This window comes from Protopterus annectens, chromosome 3.part1 (genome assembly GCF_019279795.1).
Source record: "Protopterus annectens isolate FY-2018-M chromosome 3.part1, PAN1.0, whole genome shotgun sequence".
Lineage (NCBI taxonomy): Eukaryota > Metazoa > Chordata > Ceratodontiformes > Protopteridae > Protopterus > Protopterus annectens.
In genome coordinates, this window is record NC_056732.1 from 689247919 (window position 1) to 689268811 (window position 20893).

The following is a 20893-nucleotide window of genomic DNA, read 5'->3' on the forward strand; positions in this document are numbered from 1 at the left end:
TGTAATGAGTCATTACAAAGCCACACGCCACCTCCATAGTAGCACACTGCATCTACTGTGGTCATACTCTGGCCCGGCTGGCATGCACTCTGTTGTGTTCTGCGGTCAACACAGAAAACATGGCATTTGCATTCTTCCCCAACATACAACCTTTATCCCTATCCCCCTATGAGAGACAAGACGGCACAGCCCCTTCTTTCCTCTCCCTCCCATAGTCAGCTTCGGTAATGCAAGGGCCACTAATCAAACTTCAGTCAACAGAGTAAAAAGTAGGGCTTCTTCCATCTACTCCAGTAAGCCAGCATACTTCAATTTATAAGTTATTGCATTACCAAGAGTTGTACTTTGCAGAATCGCTTTGCACAGCCCATCAGAATGACACAGCTTCCATCACAGAGTTCCTCACTAGGTTTGCTTTCCTTGCTTAAGTGAACAGCTGCAGTCAGTGGACAAGAGCAGTATATATATATATAAAGATGTATATATATATATATATATATATATATATATATATATATATATATATATATATATATATATATATATATATGCTGCAGTGTGCATAACCACGTTGCAATATTCAAAACTTAACCCGGTTTCACCACATTATACTCTCAGATTAATTTTTTAATGTTTCTCAAGCCATCTAATTTCAAGTGTTTAAGTGGGCTCCCTAATGAAATGTTGGCACTCAAAATGCCGAGTGCCAACATGCCAAGAAAAAAAAATGACTGAAAACACAGGAGAACAGCGAATCTCGAAGATCTCTCTTCCCGTTAAAACTTCCTTTTGTGGGGGCAGCACCCCTGAAGGCTATATATACCAACTCTAAGATTGCCATACATCAGAGAAAAGGTAATATTCCAAGAAATGGCATTTTGGATTTAATATCCAAGTCCATTTTTTTTTTTGCCATTCAGTCTCCATATTTCAGGACTCAGTCTAGTGGGTCCCGACATTTCAGTTACAGTTTAAGTGTGTTTAATGCCCCTCATTCTGTACCATGCAATATGTCCCCTTCACTGATGCAATGTCAATGCAAGTTACATTTCTTCAGAAATATAACATCATTACAAGTATATTACTACTCCTACTGACAATACTGGTAAGAAGAACTGTGTTAGCTGGCAACAGAATCTCCATGAAATATCAGAAAGCTGAGCATAATTTTTTTTTGTTCTTTTTTTATGGCATTTACAGACAGATTACCAGAGCTTCACAGAATGACTCCCCAGGTATACTTGCACTGGAAGAGAATGTACTATGTGCATACAGACTTGTATGTGTTAGGTGAGTTGTCCAATCCAGATTAATGAAAGTTCCAATGCAGTTCATCATTTGCACAGACTGAACCCAATACAGGAACTGTTGCAACTGGGGAAAAAGCAACATGTACTGGGTAATGGTACTGACCTTTCAACAACCAATAGTGATGACAGCCAATATGACTTCTCAGACTGGACTTGTGGCAGCACCATGGAGACATCCATCTTACCATGGAGACATCCATCTCATCTCCACAGTTATGTGGTCATCATCTGTGCTGATAATGTAATTAAGAGCAGTTGTTAGTGAAAACCTATTTCTGTTTGTCTCATGTTCTGGTAACTGCTGCACAAAGATGCTTTGCAGGCACAAACAGATGAAGAAAAACAAGCCATGTGAATACCAGACAACTTTCCGTACATTTCAAAGTACACATCCAGACATAGTACCTCCGCAGCAGAGCTAGCGACCTGGCAGTGCGGACCTTGGCTCTACATGACTGTCAATACTGAAGTGACACCATGACCCAATACACAAAAATGGGAATAAGGTTGCGGATGGATGGAGGGATGGATCTAGCCATACTATCTACATGCCTAACCAGCTTTGGGTCCTTTCATGTAATCATCCAGCAGCTGGTGGTCTCTTCTGCATTGCTTTCACAGATGCATACAACGGTCTACAGAAGATGTTTCAAAACACAACCCAGTCTAGAAACCAGGAAGCCCAATGTAACTCAGTGGTGTGGTATGATGCAGACTCTGGACAAGTTCAACATAATGAACACGATTACATTCTATTGCCACACATTTAACTCAATACAGATCTATTACCTCATAGCTGCACTGCAGGTAAGCAAGTGTGCCTGAACCACAGTGGACCTGCTGTTGACTCTTAAGTATCATGCAGTTAACTCTGGTGGTGAAGTCATATGCTAATTCCTAGGGCACTCTGCTAAATACAGATCATTCTCCATAACGGATTTGTCCATCAATAAGATTCTCAATATACAGTTAGTGCAGGTGCATAGAAAAATATGTTTTATTGCTTCCAGTCTGAATAAGTGGACATTGGTTTTCTGAACTGGAAAGTTAATAAGCTAAGTGTGTAGTTCAGTAAAAAAACACATACTGCACACTGTTTGGCTGGCAACAATTAGGTTAGAAATGCTGCTGACATGGTTACTTAAACCTTGGCTGTGATATAAATAGGACCTGCTGGAGAGACAGGTATGTATCCCAGAGATTACCCCGTCTCTGGAACAGGCTCCCCATCCAAGTGAAGCAGAGTTCCTCCCTAACTCAATTCAAGTGCAACCTGGACAATTGGTTGGGGAACAGGAAATTCATCCCTGGTTTGGCACCCATGTCTCTAATGGACACAGGCAACATGTAAATGGTTCATCACCCAGGCCATAGCTTGTAAATGTTTCATCTCCCAAGCCCCAGCTTACACTTATAAAGGGTACCAGAACATGTCAGAGATTTGGGCTGCATAGCCAGGCTTAAAAAGGCCCTTGTGGTCATTAGCCAAGTAAACACTTATGGACCTATAAACATGGATAACTGCTACTGCTGCAAACACTGGTTACTTTCCATCATACATGCAATACTTTGTAATGCAGAGATAGTGAATACACTCTATGTCTTACTGATTAATTCAGCACTGTTGGGTAAATGAACTAAAAATGCAAAAGACTGCTTATGCAGTCAAAGTATAATGCTAAGGACTAGTGCTAAGTAAGACTTTGAAGATACTAGGCAAGAAAAATAGTGTACATTTGTCTCTTAGAATGTGTTCTTCCATGCATTTGTACTTGGTGCATTATAATGATGCATGATAAGGGTACCCATCTGATAAACAAAGCAGATTAGTTCAATTTAAAAGTTAGTAAACAGCAGCCAACAAGTAACTCATTATCTAAATGCTCATCAGGCAGTGGCATCAAGAAGATGAAGAAATAAAAAATAGAGACACTCAGGATGTGCTCTAACCTCCATGAGGTCTACAAGGTTGACATTCTAACAAACCTCACTACAAAGCAAATGTGTCAGATAAGATGCAACCTTTTGTAGTTAGCTCATTAGCATTTAAAGTTATATACCTTGTAGTTCTTCCACAACCCCTAGCAACCTGTAATTGCATGAACCCCTACAAACCTGTAAATGCATGAACTCTTAATGTATAGGTGTTACCCAAAGATTGAGCAGTACAATGAAGGTGAAACTGTAAGCCCCATTAAATTAACAGTAGATGTCAATATGGGGGGGTCGCACCTGCTTTACATTGCATACTGATGCTGTCTGCAGTTCATAAATGTATGTACCATCATTCAACAAACCAGTGCAACCCAAACAGGTTTCCACAGTTGCGTTACAATCTGATCGCTCCTATCTGTGTTTGCCCCTGCCTGGAGAAATGACCCAGCAGTTGCTCCTGCCTATGCAGAACTTTTTATGCAAGTCATAACTTAAAACAGCTGACCAAAACTGGTCGGTGCTGGTTAATGCTGCAGGGTGGGTGCAACTGTGATTAACCAGACAACCTGCTTTGTTTGAGTTATGCAAGAAGTCAGACTCAGCAGATCACTAAGTAATGGGGCCTGTTAGATTTGTTCCTTGTATCACGTCAATAAGTAGAAGGGCACATTGCCTTACATTTAACTAATGGCTTGTGTTATTTAACAATGAGATGAAACAATCTGCCAATAATTAAACAGATGCATTACTCACCTTTGGATCTTCTGGGAAGATGTTGTCAACCAAGCGTTTGTAACGGGGTCGCAGGGCACCACAGCAACCACAAACACCTGCAAAATTAAAAAAAAGAATCAGTAGTGCAGACCAATAAAGCTGAGAAGTCAATGCAGTAATTCAAAGGTTGTGAATGTGTTTTCTTCACACATGCTTTTAAAGATACATCATGTAACAATTATAAAATGCTACACTTTACCTACAACTCCAAAGCAAAAGATAAATGAAAATAAATACTGTTATTTTAAAAAAGCAAAAAAGAAGTTATGCACTTACATTAACGTTCCATGTGAGTTGGTCATCTCGCCTTCATTCTTACTGATGGGTTCAGAGCCGATCCCTCAGCTCTGAGTCAGCCTACTTCAAAGCTTGAAGTTTCAAAAATAACTCGAGGCCAAGTCCCTATCCCATGATGCACCTAGAGTTACTTCAAATCTTGTTTGCTGTACAAAATAATACCATATGTAATTCTATAACTCCATAAGAGAGAAAGTATAGAAGGGTTGAGTAACCAGGAGGGATCTAGCATCTCGGTCTTCTGAAAGCCCAGGAGGGGGTAGGAGGGAGGGACGTAAGAATGAAGGCGAGATGAACAACACACATGGAATGTTATGGTAAGTACATAACTTCTTTATGTGAAGTTGTTCTATCTCGCCATTCATTCTTACTGATGGGTTGCGTCCCAAGCACCATCTACCAAAGGTGGCTCATGGGAGTATATTTTTCAGGACCGGGGATCCAAAGGAGGCCCTGTCAACTTTGTAATGAGTGACAAAGGTATGAGGTTTCGAACAAGTGGCTGTTACACAAATGTTATTAATAGGAAGTCTGGCAGAAAAAGCAGAAGATGTAGAAACTGCTCTGGTTGAGTGAACTTTAATTTTATGCTGTAAGGGCATATTGGCAGCTGAATAAGCAAAGGTGATGCAATCAGATAAACATTTATACAGAGTTGTTTTAGCCACTGGCATATCTTTCCTGGAGTCAGAAAGGGAAACAAAAAGCTGATCTGATTTCCTGAACTCTTTTGTTCTATCCAAATAAAATCTGAGCTGTCTGTGAACATCAAGTTTGTGCATGTACTCTAGATTGTTGGAGTGATGGAGAAGAAAACTGGCAAATCAATAATTTGGTTGAGATTAGTTTCAGTGCAAACTTTGGGCAAAAAACAGGGGTTTGTTCGAACTGAGACTCTGTCAGCATGGAAAATCAAATAATGGGGCTTAATGGACAAGGCTTGAAGCTCTGATACTCTGCAGGCCGAAGCAATAGCCACTAAAAAGATGGTTTTCCATGACAAAAATTTGAGGTCACATGAAGAAGCTGGTTCAAATGGAGGAAGAATTATGCAGGAAAGCATGAAATTTAGATTCCATGGGAATACTGAGATTTCACAGGTGGTCTAATATGAAAGGTCCCTTTGAGGAAGGCTTTGGATAATTTGTGTGACATAATATTCAACCCTTCGAATCCAAGATAAAAGTTAGAGATGGCAGCAAGTTGAACATGCACTGTTGCTGCTGCAGCTCCTTCATTGAAAATCATGGTCAAGAATTCTAGTACAGAGGCCATAGGGGCTTGGTAAGGATCAATATTGTTTTTAGAGGCCCATATAGAATTTTTTTTCCATTTGTTCAGGTACAGCTTCCTCGTAGAGGATTTATGAGAGGACAGGAGAATTTGCTTCATCTCATTGGAAAGGTTATGGAACCTGGCTATGATGGGAATTGGAGCAGCCAAGCTGTCAGCTTCAGTGACTGCAGAGAGGGATGAAGTTCCCCTGACTAGTGCGTCAAAGTCCAGAACTGGGTCCAGAATCCAGGGGTCCTCCAAAAGATGAAGTCGAAGGAAGGGGAACCAAATCTGATGAGGCCAACGAGGAGCTATTAGAATGATAGTCCTTCCCAGGGTTTTCGCTTTCTGCAATACTTTGGGTATCAATGGGATTAGTGGGAATGCATAGAGGAGACCCGGGGGCCAATCATGAACGAGTGTGTCCCTTAGGGCTTCTCCCGGAGGGGGAATCGGGGCAAAGTAACTTCTGCATTTCCTCTTCATGTGAATGGCAAAAAGGTCACAGCAAGGCTGGCCCCACCTTCGGAATATCCAAGCCACTATTTCTGTCTTGAGGGACCACTTGTGGGGCAACAAAATTGCTCTGCTCAGCTTGTCTGCTATCACTTTGGATTTCCCTGGGATGTGCATTGCTAACAGAAAGACGTGGGTAGATATAGCCCACTGCCATACTCTTAGGGCCTCGCGACAAAGGGAGTATGACCTGGTTCCTCCTTGTTTGTTCAAGTACCAGACTACTGACATGTTGTTTGTCTGAATCGCAATTGTACCCAGAAGAAGAGAGTCCTGGAAGTACTGCAATGCCAAAAGTACTGCTCTCATCTCTAGGACATTGATATGCAGATGTGTCTTTTGATCGATCCATGGGCTGTCCTTCCCTTAAAATGCCCCCTCCCCCCACCCTATCAGGGAAGCATCCATGGTCATTGTGGCTGCTGGTGGTGGTAAAACAAATGGACGTCCTATCGTAACATGAACTGAGGTCAACCACCACTGAAGATCCTTTTGCAGGAGTTTGTGATCATTATCATGTGAGACATGGGGAGCTCTTGGTAAGATCATTGAGTGAACAACACCCATTGCAGTATCCGCATGTGCATACGGCCCAGTGGTATGGCCAGAATTGCTGCTGCTGCCATCATACCTAACTATTTCAAAACTTCTGATGCTGGAGCCTTGCTTTTGGATATCAGAATGAGACCTGCTGATGGAGAAGTAAGACTCTTTCTACTGGATGTTTTAGCGTGGTGGTGGTGGTGTTGGTGTCTAGTTCTGCTCTGATAAAGATGATATGCCGCGATGGTGGCAAGGCAGGTTTTTCTGAGTTTATTGTAATGCCCAGCTGCTTGCAGAATGACAGAGAGGATTCCCTGGCCAGAATGAGTCGATGCCTGGTGATGGCGGTGAGGAGTCAATTCGTCTACATACGGAAACACCTGGAATCCTAAACGTCTCAGGTGAGCCATGACCACTGCCATGCATTTGATGAACACTCTAGGGGCTGTAGTGAGACCAAAGAGCAGGGCTTGAAACTGGTAATGATTGGCTCCCATCCGGAAGCGCAGATGATCCCTGGATGGCCTAGCCATTTTTATATGGTAGTATGCATCCTGGAGATCTATCGAGCACATCCAATTGTCTTTCCCTAAGAAGGGAAGTATCGACTGCGTCGGCTGAAGGAAGCACAGGCTGAACAGGCCGAGACGTCGTGGTCTGGGCCTAGGCAGGTGAGGCAGTAAGAGTAGAAATCCTTATGAGGTATTTGTTTCCCACAAGTTAAGCAATTATTAACTTTATCTGACATCGGCTGAGGCAAGAAAGAGTCCCCAACGGGGTACTTAGCTTTTGAAGTCTTCGGTAGCTGAATTACAGGAGCTGGCTGACCGGCACTTGCGAACTGCTTCTGCTTCAGGCACCACGCAGCAAGAAAGACTGAGGAAGATGGCGTCGGCTGACGCTTTTATACCCCAGGCGCTCTGACGTCGGGGAAAGGGCGACATCAGCCGACGCCGGACCCAGACTTTGGAATCCGGCCGACCGAAAGGCTGCCTGAGGCAGGACAACCCATATGTGATGACTGCAGATGCATCCTTGAAGGACATCTTCTCTTTCTTTACAGATTTGTTTAGTCTGCTGAGGTCCAATATAGGTCTCCAGTCCCCTGTCTTTTTTGGAACTAAAAAGAATCTCGAGTAAGTTCTGGATCCTGTCTGGTCTGCTGTGACTGGATGGATGACTTTTTCTTAGCAACGTTTGGACCTCTACTGTTGCTTGTTCCCTGTAACTGGGTGGAACATCCGGGATTTTTCTTGTCGGTGGAGGGGGTGTGGTGAATGGGATGAAGTATCCCCTGGAAATGATACTTCATACCCAGTTGTCGTTTGTTATTTTGAACCAGGCTTCTGGGTGCAAAGATAAGTGACCCCTAACTGCCTCCAGAGCAGGACAGTCGGGCCTCCTTTCAAGAGCGCTGGTAGGACTTCCCAAAGAAGTGATCTCTGTCGCCCTGGTTTTGCGGACCCCCTCTGTCACGAGGGTGGTGTCTTCCATTATTGCCCCCTCCTCTGCCCCTGTAGGGGGGTTTCACCACGTGTGTCCTGAAAGGCTCCTTGGGCTTTTCGGAACCACATTTTTCCTCCCCTTTGACCCTTGGAGTAGGGGTGGAAAAACGGACTCAGATGGCAGACAGAGTCTCTCCCTCCTGCTCACACCTGGTTAAAGTTTCCTTAACTTTGGGTCCCAAAAAGGGACAAGCCATCTAAAGGGGTATTCACAAAGGATGACTTGAAGGGCTCCGCAAAGGAACACAAGCACATCCAGGAGTGTCTCCTAAAAGCAACTCCTGTACCTGCTGCCCTGCTTGTTTCATTAGCTGCATATGAAATGAGGTGCATGAACGAGTTAACAATGGAGTTGAGGGTAGCAAGCTGGGAGACAACTTTGTCTGCAGCTACTGTACCCTGAAGAGCATCTCCCATCTCTTTAAGGAGAGCTCTTTGTAGTCTTGTAAAATGGGTTAAATAGTCAAGTGAACAGAGAGCAAAAGTCGCTGAACTAAACATGTGCTTCCTATATCTATCCATGATCCTGGAGTCTCTGTTAGGAGGACGGATAGACGAAGAAGTTTCAGATATTTCCTTTTTGGAGGCTGCCGCCACCACCATGGCATCAACTGGCACACCTTTGATCAAGAAGGATTCATCCTGGGGGCAGATATGAACTTATTAGGCCTCCTAGGGACATGCTCCATGCTGTCCAGAGACTCCCACGCCCTTTGTGAGACCAGCTGCATAAGCTCATCGAAAGGGGAGACACCCAAGACATGGAGGGCTGAGACCCAAAAGCCTTCAGGAGAACAGACTCATCCTCAGTAGGGTTGGTGGCCTGCCAGTCACCCTTCTGCATAAGGATTTCAAGTATTTCTGCAAATGAGATATACTCAAAGGGGGACAGTGGGGATCCTTCTAATTCATTCAAGTCAGTATCAGATGTAAGGGACTCCTGAGGAGAGTCTAAATGTTTCCTCTTACACACACTCTTCCTGGGAATCTGGTGAAGTCTTGGAAGAGCATGGGCCACCCAATAGGGCTTCCTGAGGCTCTGGGTCTCTGTGATTTGCCAGGATCTGTAAAGCAGAAGCAGACACAGGTACTTTAGGGGATGAGGAAGCTGGACCTGAGATTGAGGATGTCTTAGGAGACATAACTCTCCTCACGGCTTCAAAGGCACCTCTGCTCCGATGCGAAGGGACCGACGAATCTGAAGAAACCACTGATACCCCCGGCATCGGGACAGTGGGCTCCTAGCCCGAGGTATGAGCCGAGCTCATCCGAGGCGAAGCCCTGAGAGGCAAAGTCGGAAATGACAAGTCAGTTCGGCTATCCTCCCCGGACCCGACCAGAGAGTGTCTGCTCCTGGAGTCCTCGATCAGCGCCGAGGACGTCAGAGTGAATGGAGCCAAAGACACTGCAGCAGGTGTCAGCTCCGAAGGCTCCACAATCAGCAAGTCCAACTCCTCCAGCTCCGAAGGACCGGTATGGCTCAGAGGAGGAAGAGATGAAGCTGGCATAAGGGTCTTCGACTCCGAAGCCGCCTGGGTCGGAGCAGATAATTTTGCAAAGGCTGGTGCCTATAAAAGCTTCTGCACCACCAGATCTACATCCAAATCTGAAAGGCTAACAGAAGACCGAGATGAATGGATCAATGGTACCTATTGAAGTAGCAGAGATTTAGGAATTTCGGATACCGGTTCCAAAAGTGGGGACCGGCTCCAAAAAAAAAAAAAGACAGTCGGCTCCGAGACCTGTGGAGCCGATGTCACAGACTTTTTAGACTTTTTCAAATCCACAGAAGTCTTGGAGGACTTTGAGGATTTACTAGATCCATCCTGGTCACTCAAAGCGTCCTGGAAAGAAGGTTTCAACAAACCCCTGTCAATAAGCTTCCTCTTTCTCTCTTGGAGAACCAGAGAAGAAAAGGAATGGCATATGGAACATGTTTCTTGCAAGTGCAAGGCACCTAAGTAGTAGACACAACTGACATGGCAGTCAGTAACAGACATCTTCTGCCCACATTTAGGGCATTTTTTAAACCCAGACTTAGGGTGTTTGTCCTTTTCATCAGCCATGACAGAAATGGACACACCCAACAACAACAAATATAAATAAGCCTTCTAATAAAAAACAGGCTATATATAATCAAACAAGCCCTTAACTAAGGCTAAGAAATTTACTTGCACACACACACACACACACACACACACACACACACACACACACACACACACACACACTTTTCTAAGATATATCAATAGTAACAATCACTAAACTGTACACTACTAAGTTTAAGTCTAAAGCTGTGACAAAGGTCACTAAGTAAGCACACAATACTACTACTAAGCAAAAAAGTGACAGAAGGTCACTGATTAAACCACTTTTTAGTCAGAAATCTATATAGGCCTAATAAAAAAAGAGGCCAACTATATAAGTAAGAAAATGCACACAAAGGGAAACTGCAATATAAAGCTGTAAGAGCTTAGTTAACTATTTATCTAAATATTATTATCAAGAAATATCAATAATATTTTGAAATGTAAGAAAAGTAAGTTTTTTCTGGCCCGAGCTAGTAGAACCTCCGAACTGTTGCAGTGGCAAACCAGATCTGAGGTAACTCTTGGTGCATCATGGGATAGGGACTTGGTCTCGAGCTATTTGGAAACCTCGAGCTTTGTAGTAGGCCGACTCGGAGCCGAGGGATTGGCTCCCAACCCATCAGTAAGAATGAACAGCAAGATAGAACAACTTCACATCAATAGTTTTATTTAAATTCTTGTTTTGGTAATATAGCAAATGAAACAGTCACTGGTAACCATTTTCATCCATAAGCAAAGCAGTACACTGGCACACAAAGCAACTCAACAGGTCATATATTGCTTTATCAGAGAGGAAATAAAATTACACAAAGCAGTGAAAATAAGAGAACATTAATACATTTCATCCACTGAATATGCTGCCAATATGAATTTAATCACTTGCTGATCGGCTTGGCCTTAGGAAAGGAAGGACAACTACACTTTCAGGAGGATGTAAAGTTTTGTTCTTGAAATAAGTTCATAGGTGTATATCAGGTTAACAACCACTAGGGCCTTTAAAAGCCTAGCTGTGCAGCACAGATGTGACCTACAATTTTAATTTATATTTATATTAATTTATACTTGATTTATGGTGGTGATTTACTGAATGCCTCTGTATCTTTTACTTATTTTATTTATTTGCTTTTGTTGTCTGGGTTGGTCTGATTGGGCAGAAAAAGCCCAATTTTAGGAGAGATTTGGGAATAAAATCTCCAAATGTAATAGATGGCAAACATTTACAATTGTATAAAGTTTGAAAGGACAGTGCAACACTTATACACCATGTGATAAAATATGATGTATAATATTTACATAACGTTTATACTGGTTTGTTCAGTTTTATATCATGACTTAAAAATATGTGACTTGAGTATTTGTGGTACACAGTTAGACAGTTTTAAGTAATAAACAGTGGTACTTTATGAAATTCCAGTAGCAATACAAGTCTAAGACCGAATGTTTAGCAGTATGATGAGTCTAAGATTGAGATAAGTAGTTTGTTAGAAGTGGATATTGGTAGTGTGCTAGTGAGGTGCAAAAGAAAAACTGAGCAAGACTTGGAGGAAGAGGAAAAACTGTAAAAATGAAGAAAGAAAGTGTGGGAGACTATGTAGAGGAAACGAACTGCTGAAATACTACAGGGTGGAGGGTAGAAGTGGCTAGAGAGGGAACTAAAGAAGAGAGAGAAATGTGTGTGTGTAGGGTAGGGAGTAGAAGATGAGATACAGTAAACTCTCAGTTAACCGAAACTTAAGAAACCGCAAAAAAAAATTGAAGCAATACAGTACAATTTTTCATGTGTTGCACTTTGTTTTCCCCTACATTTTTAGAGTTTTAAAAAGGAAGATAGGAATAAATTCTCTTTCTCCCCAACCTGAGAAAGTACAGTTGTGTACCTACCATAAATGTAGATGTTTGAGTGTATTCACTGTTGCAGTCATTACACTTGGGTTATCCTGCTGGCAGGCTACCCTCAGTTGGTCTGAATTCCAAAGTCCTGGTCCGGCGTCGGTTGCTGTTGCCTCTTGACTGATGTCAGTGAGCCAGGGGTATATAAGATGCAGCCAACGCCATTTTCTTCAGTTTTTCTTGCCCCAGATGTCAGGTGCCCCCAAGAAGGTAGGCAAAATATATTGGTTATAAAAAACATACAGTGAAATAAACACAATACCTTCATCTACAAGCAAATACACCACATAGGTTGTATAGGATAGAGAAGTATAGATAAGTCCCAGCAAAGAAGGGGGATGGAGGGTGGGTAACCTGGACTGCAACAGTGAATACACTCGAATATCTACATTTATGGTATGTACACAACTGTACTATGTTCATCATGTTTCACTGTTGCAGTCATTACACTTGGGTTGAATCCCAAAGTTGAGGTAGGGCGGCTGGGTCTAAATAGGATTAGGAGTGGCTATGAGGCCCTGCAGAACTGCAATGGCAAAGCCTGTGCTGGATTTAGAGTAAAGAAATAAGTGATAATGCTTGGTAAAAGTGTGCACTGAACTCCAAGTTGCAGCCTCCAAAATTTCCTTGGTTGGTACTCCTCTGAGAAAGGCTGCTAGTGGCTGCTGCCCTGGTAGAATGTGGCCTAATATTCTTAGGCACTGACTTACCATGCTGTGCATAGCAGAAACGAATACAGTGTCCTATCCATTTTGAAATAGTCTGCTTTGAGATAGCCTTTCCTTGTGATCCTGCAGCATAGGCTACAAACAGTTGCTCAGTTTTTCTGAAAGCTTTTGTTTTGTCCAAGCAGAAGCGTAGCTGCCTGTGTATGTCCAAAGAGTGCAGATGTTTCTCCCCTTATTCTGGGGATTTGGATAAAATGTTGGCAAATGAATGGTTTGGTTAAGAGCCACACTGGATACTACCTTTGGCATAAATGTTGAGTTTGTCCTTAGAGAAACCCTGTCCGGATGAAAAATGATAAAAGGTTCCACCGCCATTAATGCCTGTAACTCTGAGACTCTTCTTGCTGAAGTTATTGCTAGGAGCAGAGCAGTTTTCCATAAGAATTTTATGTCAGCTGTGCTGGCTGGCTCAAAAGGAGGTAGTGTGAGCTTTTCTAAGACAAAGTTGAGGTCCCATGTAGGTATCGGTGCCCTCCTTGGGGGTCTTATGTTTTTTGCCCTTCTGAGGTACTGTTTTAGCAGTGGATGAGAGAAAATAGGAGGTTCCGTATTGTAATGAGCTGAAATAGCAGAGGCATGGATCTTAATTGATGAGAAGGATAGGCCTTTGTCCAGCATCACAGTAAGGTATTGTAAAATCTGAGAAATATTTGGAACAAGTGGTTCAAGACCTTGTGCCTGGTTCCAAGCACTGGTGCTGGGCCTCCTGGCTTCCAAAATGACATCCATAACAGCTTTAGAGAGAGGTGTGATCCGAGTGGCTATATTATCCGCCATGCAGCCAGATTTAAGGTTCTGAGTTGGCTGTGCAGGATCTGATTGTTTTGTTGAGTCAGAAGATGAGGAATTAGAGGTAAAGTCCAGGCTGGGCCTTGAGACAAGCTCTTTAGGATTGGGTACCAGTGCTGGCGTGGCCAGTCTGGAGCAATCAGAATCATTTTTGGCTTCTCTTGTCTGACTTTTAGGAGCACCTTGGGAAGGAGAGGCAGTGGTGGAAAGGCATAAACTGTTAGGGTTTTCCAGCTGAAAGATAGAGCATCCACTTTTCATGCTTGTGAGTGATAAGTCCTTGTGCAGAATCTCTGTAGTTGGTAGTTGTGAGGGGAGGCAAAGAGATCTATGTCTGGGCATCCTCATTGCCTTGTTATCATGCTGAAGACCTGTGGATTTAGCGCCCACTCATGAGGGTCCATGAGGTTTCTGCTTAGTTTGTCTGCCAAAGTATTTTTCTTTCCTGGCAGGAATTGTGCCTGCAGATGTACTTGATAGGTCAGTGCTGTGTTCCACAAAGTCATGGCTTGCCTGCAGAGAGGGTAGGAATGTGTGCCCCCTTGCTTATGTACCACATAACTGTAGTATTGTCCGTCTTTAGTAGTAGTTGTCCTGGATGTAGCAGATCCTTGAAGGCTGTCAGGGCATTCTGTACAGCTAGCATCTCTTTTTGATTGATGTGAAGATGCATTTGGTCCGTGGGCCACGTGCCCTGAATACATTTTCCTGCCATGTGTGCCCCCCAGGCATAATCCAATGCATCTGTTGTTACTGTCTGCCTGGCTGTGGGTAAAGTGAAAGGCTGTCCCTTGTTGTGGTGACAGGCCAGTGCCCACCATCGAAACTCTCTGTTGCAGGCAGGGAATAAGAGTTATTATTGTTTCCAGGCTGTGGCAATGTTGAGTCCAAACACTTTTTAGGTATCATCGTAGCTTCCTCATATGCAGTCTTGCATATGGAATTAGCAGAATGCAAGATGCCATGTAGCCCAAAGCCTGCAGAATTTTTCTTGCAGGTAGCTGGGTCTTTGTTGCCATTATTTGAAAGTAATGAGTCAGTTACCTTTGCTTGTCTAGCATGAGATAAGCCATCTGGGCAGTTGTATTTAAGCTTGCACCCAGGAATATTATCTCTTGAGAGGGCACTAGTTTTGATTTCTTTTCGTTTACTGTGTACCCTAGGCAAATTAGTAATTCTTTTACAAACGCCAGATGCTTTAGTGGAATGTCCTTGCTCTCTGCTTGAATAAGGCAGTCATCCAAGTAAGGATATATTTGCATTCCTTTTTGTCTGCAAAATGCAATTACTGGTGCCAGGTATTTTGTGAAGACCCTGGGCACAGTAGATAAGCCAAAGGGCAGTGCAGAGAATTGGTAATGCATTGAGCCAGCTAAGAATCTGAGGTATCTTCTGCAAGACTGTCTGACTGGGACATGCAGGTATGCCTCTTTGAGGTCCAAAGTAACTAGCCAAGCCTTCTTACCCAGCATGGGTAGAAGTTGCTGCAGTGTCAGCATTTTGAATTTTGGAACATCCGGGAAAGTATTTAGGATTGACAGGTCCAGTATTGGTCTCCAGTCTTTGTCCTTTCTGGGTACCAAGAAAAGTCTTGAGTAATATCCTTGTCCCTGTTCTTGCTGTGGTACTCTTTGAATTGCTCACATGTCCATGAGAGCAGAAATTTGTTTTTGTGCCTCTGCCCATTGGTTTTGTGGCAGGTCTGGCATACCTTTTGACCTTGGTAGGGTGTGAAAGTGGAACCTGTAACCCTGAGAAACAATATGTAGTACCCATTTGTCCTGGGTGATCATGTGCCAATTTTGTGAGAAAAGTGCTAGTTTTCCCCCTAAGGGTGCTGTCAAAAGGTAAGCGCTTGGCTTTGGTAGAGGGAAGTCATTGGGACTGTTTCCTATAAGGTTGTGATTTGTCTTCTCCGCCTTTGGGGCTGAAGCACCCCATTGTTTAGGTCTGTATGAGCCTTGTGGCTGAGATCTGCCTCTTGGGTGTCTGTATCGGCCTCTTTGTGGCCTGTCTGACACTGGAAAGGACCAATTTTTAGAAGGCCAGTTTCTGCTAAATCTAGGTGGCTGAACCTGTAAGAAATCCTTTACTGTCTGCATTGATTTTGCTTTATCTTCCATTTTCTTTAACACCTCCTCAGCCTTAACACCAAACAAAGTATCATGCTGTAATGGAGCATCCAATAATTTTGCTTTAACATGATCAGGTAAACTCTGTTCTTTTAACCAAGCATGCCTTCGAATGACAGAGCCTGTAACTGCGGCTCTGCAAGAAGCCTGTAATGAATCAAAACCACATTGCAGAGTATGCTTTCCCACTTGTTCAGATGCATGCAATAAATCCTGCATTTCCTTATTGTCAGGACATTCTGAGCTTGTAAGCATTTTATGTTTTAGCAAAGACATTAGGTATTGTTGATACTTAAGCATGTGAAACTGGCAGTTTAAAGCCCTTACAGGTAAAGCAGCAGAGGTGTAAACTCCCCCCCCCCATCTATCCAGTGCTCTAGAATCCCTATCAGAGGGAACGGGGTTTTTTGCAGTGGAAGCCTTGACCCCTTTTGGACCCTGAGAAATTGTTTCTGGGTCAGCAGCAGGGTTTTTATAAAGACATTTATGAGAGTCTGGGACCCTGTAGTACCTATCTGGCTTGACTGGTGCAGGGGGTAATGAATCAGGAGACAAACTGGATTCAGAAAAAACATCAACAATATCTAGTACAGGGGAAATAGCAAGGGGCCTGTGCTGAGGCAGTAAAAGAAAGTCTCTGAGCCTTTTCTTGGATTCTGAATAATCCTGGCTCTCCCAATGGAAATGCTCCCTCATGGTGTGCAGGGTTTCCCCAAAAGAGTAATCCTCAGGAGGAGAGGCTGAAGGGATAGATTCTTCAGCATCAGAGTCCTCATAGGGAGGAAAAGAATATCCCTGTTCTGAAGAGGAATCAAAGGAAATAGAAACCTGGTCAGAGGAATAATAGTCAATGTCTTGCCTAGGCCTTTTATCAGGAGGGGGATGGGAACCCCTGATCAGAGTAATTAGGTCCTCGGCCATTTTAAGCATCTGTTTCTTTGGCATGGATGACTGTCCAGGAGAATGTTGTACTTGTTTCTTTGTCTTTAATGGTGTTTTAGACTTTGCCTTGGCTGCTGAAGTAGACTTGATAGTAAGCTGTAAAGGTCTGAAAACACCCTCAGAAACCGATGCCTGCTCAGCGGCTCCGGACCTATCTGAGGGAATAGTCTCTGTAGGCCCAATACCTTGAGTTTCCAGAGGCCTAGTTGTCTCCACGTGGGAGTCGGAGGTGGCCTGTGGCTCTGAGGTAGCGGGTGTCAGGGTCTGCGAAAGCGCCTCACTGAGAACCAGCGACTGGCCTAGAAGAGGCTTCCTCGTCGGTTTTGGACCTCGGATGCCTGTCCTTTTCTTTGTCTTTTGCATTTTTTATGAATTCCGGTTGTCGGTTGCTCCGACGGCATTATGTAGTTAAACCTTTGGCCAAAGTAATGTAAAGCAAAATCAACCCAACACTTAATAGTGCGCTGGTTGAATCTAGCACAAAACCGACAACTAGCAACGTCGTGGTCATGGCCTAGGCAAGGAATAAAGTAAGAGTGAAAATCCTTATGAGATATTTGCTTCCCACAAGAAATACAATTGTTAACTTTTACTGACATCGGTTTGGAGCAAGAAAAAGTTTCCCCAACGGGGTACTTAGCTTTATTGAAGACTTCTGTTCTGAAATTCGATTTCGAAAATCTCAGGAGTCGGCCGACCGGCACTTGCAAACTGCTTTTGCTTCGGGCACCGTGCGGCAAGAAAGACTGAAGAAAATGGCATCAGCTGCATCTTATATACCTCTGGCACACTGACGTCAGGGAAGAGGCGACAGCAACCAACGCCGGACCAGGACTTTGGAATTCAGGCCAACTGAGGGTAGCCTGCCAGCAGGATAACCCAAGTGTAATGACTGCAACAGTGAAACATGATGAACATCAAGTCAAACCAAACCAGCAGTACAGGGTACAGTATTAGTCAGGCCTATTTTTAATGGTAACTCTCAAGCAACCAGAAACTACAGTTATCTGGCACTTACCAATTCCCATGGGTGTCGGTTAACTGAGAGTTTACTGTACTATTAGAAACAGAATGGATTAAAGAGAGTAGCCAAACATAAGGAGTTGGGGTTGGAAGGGGTGGGCAAGTCTATTGGGTAATCATGGTGAGGTACATGAGGATAGCCAGATGTTGCCTTTAGTTTGCTTTGAAATTGTGTAATTTGCTAGTTTGACTAACTGGGGTTGGTAATTTGTTCCATAGTTTTGATGTGTCAAATGAATAGAGGGAGTCTCCAGCAGAGCAGCTGGATTTGCCAGCGAGTAGCAGTGATTTGATATTGGATCACAAGGTACAGGGTAGGGTATATTTTTGCAGGACATTACTCAGGGAGGATCATTTGTCTGACTTACATGTGACAGTATGGGCAGTGGTTAATTGATTGTGGTAGCTCTAACCAGTGTAATTGCACTGGTGCCTTCTATAAGGGAGGTTAGCAGTGAATTTTGCTGCTTTATTTTAACAAGTTCCATGCTTGTTCAGTATGGTAGTTTGCAAGTTAGTGAATATTGGTGAGGCGTAAAGGAGTGCGGGTAGAAAATAAGATGTCAAGGGTTTCCTAGCATTGTTTGTGGCGTACGGTTTGGATCTATAGAGCAGTCCTAGTTTTTGATGACTTGCTGTACGGGTAAGTGGAATGAAAGGTTTTCACCAATAATGACACCTAGTAGCTTTGTGTTACTGCTACTTGCTGAAGTTTTTGGCTGAAGTAATGATCGAGTTTTTGTGTGTAAAAAAGCATGAGTTTGTTTTTCCTAATGTTTAGAAGTAGGTTTACATTATCTAGCCATGATTTAACTGTGGAAAATGATGTTTGCGTGATGATTTGAAGTTCTGGGAGTTTCAGTGTGGACAGATTAAGGTAGAGTTACCTGTGTATCGCACGGCAGATGCATGTTTAGTGGCTGTATGTAGGTGTTTTATGAAAATACTGAAGAAAAAGGGTCCAAAAACTAAGTCCTGGTGGAGTCTCTACAGGGAGAGGTAGAAAAGAGGAGAAAATATTTTGCAATTTTACTGCTTGTTCTCTATTTGAAAGGCAGCTATGAAACCATGAGGGTGACAAGTGAGAGAGGTCTTGGGAAACTGTGTCAAATGCCTTGAACAGGTCAAGAAATATGGAGGATACTTTAAGACCAGCATTCCTATTTGAGTTGATGGCATTTATGAAGTTGAGAGGCGCAGTTAAGGTGCTATGCCAAGGGTGAAACCCATGCTGAAACTGAGAGAGCAGTTAATGTTTGCTATGCAGCTGAGTGGTTGAGCATGTATGCACTTCTCCAGAATCTGGGAGATAGTACTGCTATTGGCCTGTAGAATTACTGCCTTTATAGAGGAGTGTCATGAAGGATTTTTACCACAGCACTGGGACATGACCTTCAGTGTTTGATCGGCTGATTACTATGGAAATGGGAATGACTAGTGGTTCTGCTGCCAGTTCGAGATGCTCATCTGGAAGGTAGTTGGCTGCTAGACATGTTGGTTTTAGTTGTTAGAGATACTTTTTAATGATATCAGTAGGGACAGGTTGCAGTATGAAGGATGAGGGGGTATTTATTGCTATTGTTGGCTGTGATCTAGTAAGAGGGGTGTTATCCTTGATTAATGACGGAACAGTTTCAACAGTGTTTATTAAGCTTGGAGGCTATGGTATTAGTAGGGTGATTTATTGATGAAGGTAGAGTGTTTTTGGCTTGGGTGGAGCAGGTTTTTCATGGATGACCAGAGCAGTTTTGGGTTGTGTTGTTTGTCCTGGAATTTGCTGAAATACATTTTCTTGTAATTTCTGATGTGGTACTTTATTTTAATTCTGAGATTGTAGAATTTTTGCCAGTAGTTTTATTTAGGGACCTCTCCTTCCAGGTTTTGTTTCTAGTTTCCAAAAGGTGTTTTCTATATCTGGTCAGCCATGGTGTAGGATTTTATTTTATTTGATTGGTTCTAGAAGGGGCTAGTTCAATAGAATTCTGTTGAATTCAGTAACTGCTTCTGCTATGGGTAGTAATTTTAGGATGGTCCAGTCACACTGATGTAGAAGGGTAATAAAAACCTGTACTTGGAAATTAGTGAGGTTACATACCCGCTTGTATTGCAGTTTCCCACGAACTTGGGGTTGCAGTCCTACTACTTATGTTGGCATGTGGTCACTGATAGTGTCCGATAAGGAACCACTTAAGGTTATGCTGTTCAGGGATATGGTTAAGAGCCAGTCTAGTAGTGAGTCTCTTTTGCTGTTTCACTAATTCTAGTAGGTGGTTTGATTAGTTCTGTGAAACTGTATAACTTTAAAGACTGTGCTGTGAAGTAGTTTAGTGTTTATCAATCTATGTTGAAATGTCCAGCTAGGACGGTTTCCTGGATTATGGAATTAGATAAGCAGCTTAGCATTTATTCTATGGGGCTAATGTTTTCACCTGGGGCTATGTACAGTGGTGATAGGCATATTGTTTTATTTTTAACTGTAGTTAGGTGACCAGCATTTCTGCATTTCTGAACAGTGTCACTGGATGAGCATAGAGGTTTAACTCACTGCTGTTTTTATGAAATACAGCTAGTCCACCAGCTTTTTATGGTGGGGATGGTAATGGAGGTAAAGGAGTGGGAGGGAACCTGCTGTTTACTGACGGAGGGGTTTATGAGGGGGGGTGCGGATAAGATAAATGGAAGAGTGTAATGACTGTAGAGTGGCTTGAAGTAAAGTAGGTGAGCGTAATGACTGGGAGAGGGTAACTGTTGGTGGAGTCTAGTAAAGTTTAAATGTAGTGTACATGGGAGGGTGAGAATTGTATGTAGGAAAAGGGAATGGATTACACCCAAGTGGAGCCAACAAAGCAAAGTGGGATAAACAGCTGCGTAAAACAATCCCTCGATCTTGAAAAATTAACTACAAGTATCAAGAAGAGAGCGCACTCACGAACACTATTGTATACAGGACTTATTTAAAAGAGAACAGAAAAGATAAAAATAATCTTCTCTAAGACAGCAACGAAAGACCATTTATCACTAGAGGAACATGACAATTTAGGCAGGGAGAAAATTTGGATAATGGTAAGGGTACAGAAAAGTATATATCCTTTTTCTAGCCCAGCAGTAATACAATAACCTTCAAAAGAAACCACCCTCAGAAAT

The 20893-nt window shown here is 43.0% G+C and overlaps 1 protein-coding gene across 1 annotated transcript in view; it reads right to left on the minus strand.

The window, feature by feature from the left end:
- EFR3A (EFR3 homolog A) overlaps window positions 1–20893 on the minus strand; it is a 2300516-nt gene that overhangs the window by 2016661 nt on the left and 262962 nt on the right. The window contains exon 3 of the mRNA XM_044066245.1: window positions 3999–4075. Coding sequence (XP_043922180.1) covers window positions 3999–4075 — 77 coding nt within the window. The remainder of the gene's footprint in view (window positions 1–3998; window positions 4076–20893) is intronic.